We start from the raw sequence: 7445 nt of genomic DNA on the forward strand, positions 1-7445 counted from the left end.
CACACACACACACACACACACACACACACACACACAGTTAAATGGTTATAATAACGTATAAAAACAGTCCTGAACACATGTGTGAATCAATGGTTGTGGGGGTTCTTGCAGCAGTCTGTGAGCAATATCGTCAGTCTTATTACAAAACAATCAATCTACATAATAATCTAAGGATCAGGGAGTACCCCACGCAGGCACATAGGATAACAGAAAGACTTCGCTTCCGTGGATGTCCTATATTGAAAAGATGGTGGGAAAAACGCCAAAGCTCGAATCTTAACAAACAAAATGAAATATTTGTAGCAAAACATGCGATACGTCCACATCTAACAGACTAATTAAATCGGTGCCGTCAACAGATTTTGCTCAGTTTTATGCGGCGACGGCCGCTTCATATGCTCGGAAAACATTTCTGTGCATTAAACAGGAGACGGAGACGGTGTGCGGCAGCCTTGTCTCGATCTCACATTTTTCCGATGCCGAAAGCAAATGTGGTCAAAAATGAAGTGCACCCATCAAGCACCTGCCGTTTGCCCACAGGTCCGGGGCAAACAGGTATCGGCGGGTATAGCCCATCTCAGGTGCCAGACATATAAACACAGAGACCTCTTTTCGTATTCAACCCAGTCTTCCCATCCCCCCTCCTCCTCCCTGCACCCCCTCCTTTTCCTCCCCCTCCAATACACCGGAGTCCGGTGACTCCGTTTACGTTTTACGCTTGCTCCGCCCCATACTCGGTTTTGTCCAAATCGGGCTTTTTGCGTCGCCGGAGCTCCCGATTTCAGCCCTACGTCATCACCGAGTAGAGGGAAGAGCTGACGTCGAGGAAGAGTCACCGAGAGGAGAGGGCACGGGAGAGGGAGGGGGAGAGTTTCACCATTGCTAACACAGATATGAGACATATCTATCCACCCCATGGCCCCCTCCTTTCTTCTCCACCCCCCTCCCTCCGTTTTACGTCGGTGTTGGTGCGTTGGGAGCCCCCCTGCTCCGACGGAGTCCCAAGCTATATAAGTGACCGGCGAGCAGAGTCCCCCAACCAGATTTACGGGTTCCGGACTTCTGTGCAAGAGACGGCTACTATAGCCGCCGATTCACCTGCACTCCGAAAGGAGGGACAGACATCCAGCAGCACGGCCAGCACCCGAGCTGGACGCTGCGGCGGAGCTACAGCTGACAAGGACTGGACGGGAGAAGGTTTTAAACCTTGCTCTGGAAAAGAAAACAGCTGAGATGAAAGTCCGATCACATACCTGAGAGCTTTTCCACTTTTGCCAACTGTCTCTTAAGAGATCTCGAAGACAGGGATCCGCCGAGGCACGACCTCAAACGGCAACACTCCGCTCGCAAACTCTCCAACTTATATCAGGAGGAATTTCGATATTTCACCGCCGCAAAGCAGCCACAATGTACCGCTCAACCAAGGGAGCATCCAAGGCTCGACGGGACCAGATCAACGCCGAGATCCGGAACCTGAAGGACTTGTTGCCCATATCTGATGCAGATAAAGCGCGTCTTTCGTACCTGCACATCATGTCACTGGCCTGCATGTACACCAGAAAATCCGTCTACTTCACTCAAGGTAAGAATGATTTTTTCAAAAATACATTTATCTATATACATAAAATAGACCTGTTGATGAATCTCATGTTCTGCTGCATAGACTGACTGCATCTCTCACAGTGGCGGAATCAACAAGTGTTTCGGTGGTATCGAGGAGCTTTTGTGTTTATATAAATGGGATTTGGAGGGTAAACTGTGAATCCGTGACTCATTGATTTAACGTAAATAATCGTAACTAAGGTTGATAACAGCGTTTAAACGGCACTTTGTCGCTGTCCGTGGTGCTGAAATGCCTCAGCATCCTGAGTGCTCCCGCGGCGCTCTCCGTGGTGCTGAAACACGCTGCGGCATCTGCGTTTACTATGCGGAGATCAGTCACATTGTGTTCTTTCTTTCTTATTAGCTACATTAACAAATATCATCCCCTGTTTTTTTCTTCCCTCCCTTCCCATCTTCCCCTTTTCTCCAGAAGCAGGAGCTGGTGTCAGTCTCGAGGAGGGCGCGGGGTTTCTGTCTTTTCACGAACTGTCGGAGTTGATGCAGGCGCTGCCGGGCTTTTTGATGCTGCTGACCGGAGAAGGGAAGTTTCTGTACCTGTCAGAGAGCGTCTCCGAGCACCTCGGACACTCCATGGTGAGTCTACACACGGTCAGTGCCTTAGCAGTTCAGCAATCCCGAGTTTGGGATTCGTAACTAACGTGGCTGTGTGTGTTTCTTTCTCAGGTGGATCTTGTGGCACAGGGAGACAGTGTGTATGATATCATCGACGCCTCAGACCACTTTATCATGAGGACAAATCTGTCAGCGACTACATCACTCGAGACCGGTAAGATAAATGTTTAATCTTTTTTTCCCCTCTACCTAACACAGACTGACAACCAAACGTGATGCTTAATAAAGCTCTCATTTCCCCTTCAGACCGTCTCTTTCGCTGTCGCTTCAACACCTCCAAGTCCGTGCGGAGGCAGAGTGCCGGAAACAAACTGGTTCTGATCCGAGCTCGCTGCCTTTCTCCCCCCTCTACTTCTCCTGCCGCCGGGTCTTACTGGACCTCCAACCCCGTCTGGGTGTGTTTCTGCTCTCCTCTGGAGCCACACCCGACCCGTTCCAGCCCCGGGGCAGAAAGGGAATCGACCTCCACTCCTCCCCTGGCCGATTCCAATTTATTCCTGGCCTGTTTCCACTCACAGCATGGCCGGGACATGAGGCTGCAGACAGCTCAGGACAGGTGAGTTCCCACAAAATAGCATTCCGTCTCCCACCTGTTGCTTTAATGTGAACCGGAATATGTTTATGAGATAAAGTGGTGAAACATTATCCCGCTAACACATCGCCACCCACTCTCTCCGCCTGCAGTGTGAGCGCCTATCTTGGCTTTGATGTGACAGCTTTAAGCTCCCGCTCCTGGTACAGCCTCCTCCACCCACAGGATCTGTCACATGCCTCTGCTCAGCACCGTAGCCTATGTAAGTGTACTCTTCACACATACTTACCAGTTACAACCAAACATGCCCACACACTTACACACTTTTGGCGCGCTGTGGCACATCCACACACTGAAAAACACTATGATGATTAATAGGATTACAAACTAACGCCAACTTGTGCTGCCACTCTTTTTCAACAGTGAGGGAAGGAGGAGAAGGCAGAGCTGAAATGGTGGTGCGCGTGCAGGCTCAGGACCAGTCGTGGGTTTGGCTCTACATGGTTCTTCAACTGCAGCCTGGTGAAATCCCCATCAGCAGCAACAACTACATCATCAGGTATTTACTAAACCAAACACCACTCATCAACTTTGAGATAAAAAAAAAAGTTGGTAAATGTGATCAAATCCCGCCAACCTAACTCCTCGGGTCTCCTCTGTTTTCCTTTTATCTCTCAGTGACTCTGAAGCTTGGTCAGTGCGCCAACAGCTCAGCTCAGAGCAGACACAGCTGACCCTGGTCCTGAGTACTGGGACGTCTCAGCAGGAGAGCCTAAGTCTCCAGTCACCAGAAACACTTTCCAGCCCAGACCAGGTGTTCACTCCTGGCAGCAGCGGCCTGTCCGGCCAGTCCTTTGACTTCAGCACTGCTGGCTGCAGTGTGGGCTCCTCTGATGAACCAGGGAGCTCTGCTGCCGAGGCCATGCAGCTGGAGGGTGACCCTCGCTCCAGTATCTCCTCGCTGGAGGAGGAAAGCTTCTTTCAGCAGCATCCCACCGAAACCCCATCAGCTGCTTCCTCCCCCACTCCAGTCACTGTTGAAACAGTAGCAGACTTAGACTTTTTAACCCAGAACATTCTCCTGCCACCTTCCTTCCAGCTCGACCCTCCACTGCCAGTTCTCCCCCTGCCTCTCCCCCCTGTGCCCACCTCACAAGCTCAGCAGACTAAAGAGTTTGTGTGCACACCCCCCTACACCCCCCAGGTGGGTGGGGCTAGCTTTCCTTTTGGCGAACCCCTCTTCAGTTTCGACCCCACAGGCACCACTACTCCTCCGCCCTCCGCTACGACTGCCACTGCCACCACCTCCTTGGCCCCCTCGGCATCCTCCACAGCCCCGCCAACTACTGCCTCCAGCCCTGCTCCTCCCACCACCCTCTCTACCAAACTTCCTCTTGCACTACCTACCCCATCTACTGAACTCCTCTTCCCCATCGAGCCCTGCAGTGTCTCCCTGTATGAGAAATTGCCCCCAACACCTGACAGCCCCGGAGATGGGGACTGCACAGTGATGACCCTTCCTGAGGTACGGGGTCCATTGTATGTAGATGTACCACTGGGGCCCCTCCAGTGCCCCCCCGAAGGCCTCCTGACTCCCGAGGCATCACCTGGTAAACAGCCTTGCCTCTCCTTTTTCTCCCTTGAGAGGGAGAAGGAAAGGGCGGAAATATCCCTTCTAGCTCAACACATCAGCTCCCTGGCAGAGGGATTCTACCTGGATCCACTCTTGTCAAAACTGTCTCCTCCCTCTGTATCACCATCCTCCTCCCCTCCCTCCCCCTTCCTGTCTCCAGCCATTGAAACTGCTGATTCAGTCCACATGCTGAAAGAGTTTTATCCCATCAAAGCGTGGAGAGGTCTGGACATCCCCATCTTCCTCGACGATGATGATTCTCTGTTTGAAGAGAGCATCCTAGAAGCCCTCCTCCAAGATGAATTTGCTCCTTCCCAGTCACCTGGCCTCTCTTCCCCCTTGACCTCCCCTATGCCCAATCCCTCGAGCCCAACATCTCCTCAAACCCCAGTATGTTGGCGCCAACCCTCCCAGTTTGAGGGAGTGGGCCACGTCTGTAGCGTCCAATCGGCGCAATGTAACTCCATGGCTGGGTGCGGGGCGACTGTGGCTGCTGAGGCCGGGGTGAAGGCGGAAGGGGAGGGGCTAGCGGAGGAAGCAATGGAGATCGAGGTGGTGTCATCTCCTGTGTCCTCTTGCTCCTCCATCCCAGCTTCCCCTCCCCTTATCCTCACTGTCTCCCCCAGCCCCACCACATCCACACCCATCGCCTCGCCCACGCCCGCCGTGTCTTGCACTCAGTCCCTCCTGGAGGAACTGGCCGTCCTGGAACCCATGTTTGGGGCAGGTGCCTCGATCGCCCCTGGCTTAGGGCAACAACCTGAGTTGTATCAACTCCAATGTCATCCATCGCCACAGTGCTTCCACAAAGGTAAGAAGCTTTCCCTCTCCTTTGCTCTTTTGTAAAATCTCAGATTCGTTTAATAAGACAAAACACAAATGAAAATGCCCCACTGATTGTGTCTTTCTCTCTTTTCTCTTTTCTGTCTTTCAGATGGGAGTGGAAGTGTTCCTCCGTTCTAAAATAAGTCTGTGACTTACTTCATTAAGTATGGCATATTGTCATATTTTGTGGAGATCCTTTTACTGAAAAGTAAAAAATATTTAAGTGTATAAATATACATAATGTATATACAACTTAAGGACTTTAACTCCTACATGTCTCCGAAGAACAAAGATTGGCTTTATATTTTTGTTCAGTCATTTATCTGTATACTACAACAAAACTGGTGCGATTTTCAACATGATGGTGCAAAACTACGTGGACCCATAACTGACTGGGTTCTGAGTCCACGTGGTGTCTCAAGCTTCTCTGTTACATGAGCTTCAGATATGATCAGGCAGAGACACCTCTCTGAAGCGCTGTATAACTTCCAGATGCGCATTTGTATTCACTCGTAGTGAAAAATCTGTTGTGAACAAAAAATGGGAAAAAAAACCCCCAGAACAATACATTTCTTGTTATTTCAAAGGACAGATGATCTAGAGGACTTTTGCCTGACATGCAGCAACGCAAACCCAAACCTCAAACGTATTGAAAGTCAAATGTTTACAATTTCTTTAAATCCTTTAGGATGAACACTGTCAGTTCACCGAAAAACTGTCTGAAATCTTCTTTCCAGTCTTCAAACCTGGAAGACAGCTGTTCCTCACAACCTTCAAGGCAACAACAAATCTCCAAACATATTCAACAAAACCTGAGATACTTTGAGCTTTGAGTTTGCGACTTCAGACCTTTAACATTTCATATTTATCTCTCCATCTAAAATCTTGTGTATCAATGTGATGTGCAAACAAGAAAAAAAAAAAGGAAAAAAAAAAGAAAACATGTGAGGAGATCCTGGCATGTGAAGATCTCAGTATTGTTGCCGGTGTCCCATTGCTTTATGAGATGCAACACCAAACAAGAGATTGTCTGGAAGTTTGCCGGGGCTCTGATCATGCCACAAATCCACTGCTACTTTGTACTGTACATTAGACTCTGAATGTGGGCTCTTCAGGTCCTTCCTGGCCTGATGGCAGTCGGCTGGATATTCTTGCAGCATCAATATTTGAAATGCTGGCAGCTTATAGCGGCTCCTGTGTGCCTGAAATGGCCCTGACCTGCTGAACTCTGAACTCTTTATCATGTCCATTCAACATGGACAGTTGCATCGTTGCTCCACTGGAGCGCGGTGCAGTGAGGCACAATTGACTATGTGAATGAGCGATTCTTCTTTTTTGAGAGGGGTTAGAATACAAAAGTTTTGTTTTAAAAAATAAAAATACGGACGGGGTGCTATTTCTATTCAGTTACCAAGCGACACGGGTTGAGAATGGTACAATTCCCATGGTGTCGACATGCTCACGTAGAGTTGTCTACGGTCAAGTAAAGGATTGATTCCTACGTTCTAGCTATTAAAGGCTAAGTTACTATACATGTGTAAAATTATATAATTGTATGTGTGATATTTGAAAACAAAAACAAAAAAGATGTTAATGCATATGCATTATATCTGTGGATGTAGGCATATGTTCTTTTCAGAAAGGTTGTACACATTTGTACATTTGTATGAAACAGTTATTGGTCTGTACATATAAGAAAAAGATTTTTATTGCATAAGATGGAATATATTCTAAACATCTTACTTACTGCAGTATGGACATTGTGGACCAGTGTTCTATTGTGATGCTTATAAGTGTATTTGGTTGTCATACAAATGCATTTATAATAAAGTGCACTTAATGCTGCTGATGCACTTGTGTCGTCATAGTCAAGCCCCCCTGTTCCTCCCTCAGCCACATCATCATCATCATCATCATCACCATCATCATCCCACCATCCCTGCCTCTTCTCCTCCCTCCCCCCTTTCGCTCTCCTCCATTTCTTCCCCTGGAGCGAGTTTCGCTCAGCAACAGCACTGACGCACACACATGACGAGACAGAATGAGACACTATCTGACTCACACTGACGCACACACTTGGCATCGAGGTTTTTGCATGCACGCTGGCACACACGGTTGGCCTCCCACTTATGATGATGCACACGCACACACACATAATAGTAGGCATATGACCCCCCCGCCACCCCTCTTTATAAATCACAGTAGCCCACATTCACTGAT

The 7445-nt window shown here is 48.9% G+C and overlaps 1 protein-coding gene across 2 annotated transcripts; it reads left to right on the forward strand.

The window, feature by feature from the left end:
- The first annotated feature begins 1018 nt into the window (after positions 1-1018).
- npas4a (neuronal PAS domain protein 4a) lies at positions 1019-7070 on the forward strand. 2 transcript variants are annotated; one of them, XM_085432126.1, is made up of 8 exons: positions 1019-1582; positions 2033-2196; positions 2287-2389; positions 2482-2791; positions 2920-3029; positions 3191-3326; positions 3446-5211; positions 5335-7070. In XM_085432126.1, the coding sequence occupies exons 1-8, from the start codon at positions 1408-1410 to the stop codon at positions 5361-5363; spliced, it is 2793 nt and encodes a 930-aa protein (XP_085288252.1). In that variant the 5' UTR covers positions 1019-1407; the 3' UTR covers positions 5364-7070. The 2 variants fall into 2 exon arrangements, with proteins under 2 accessions (XP_085288252.1, XP_085288262.1); XM_085432136.1 differs by having other exon boundaries at positions 2036-2196.
- The last annotated feature ends 375 nt before the right edge of the window (positions 7071-7445 follow it).

Source organism: Copadichromis virginalis, linkage group LG2 (assembly GCF_057382275.1).
Source record: "Copadichromis virginalis isolate Kocher_CV1m ecotype Utaka linkage group LG2, C_Virginalis_male_GT1.1, whole genome shotgun sequence".
In the NCBI taxonomy this organism is placed as follows: domain Eukaryota; kingdom Metazoa; phylum Chordata; class Actinopteri; order Cichliformes; family Cichlidae; genus Copadichromis; species Copadichromis virginalis.

Excerpts from the sequence above, each read along its gene's own strand:
- npas4a (XM_085432126.1), top strand. The coding sequence starts at position 1,408 with ATGTACCGCTCAACCAAGGGAGCATCCAAGGCTCGACGGGACCAGATC. Across the intron at positions 2,792-2,919 it reads CTGCAGACAGCTCAGGACAG|TGTGAGCGCCTATCTTGGCT; the intron begins GTGAGTTCCCAC and ends CTCCGCCTGCAG. Across the intron at positions 3,030-3,190 it reads TGCTCAGCACCGTAGCCTAT|TGAGGGAAGGAGGAGAAGGC; the intron begins GTAAGTGTACTC and ends CTTTTTCAACAG.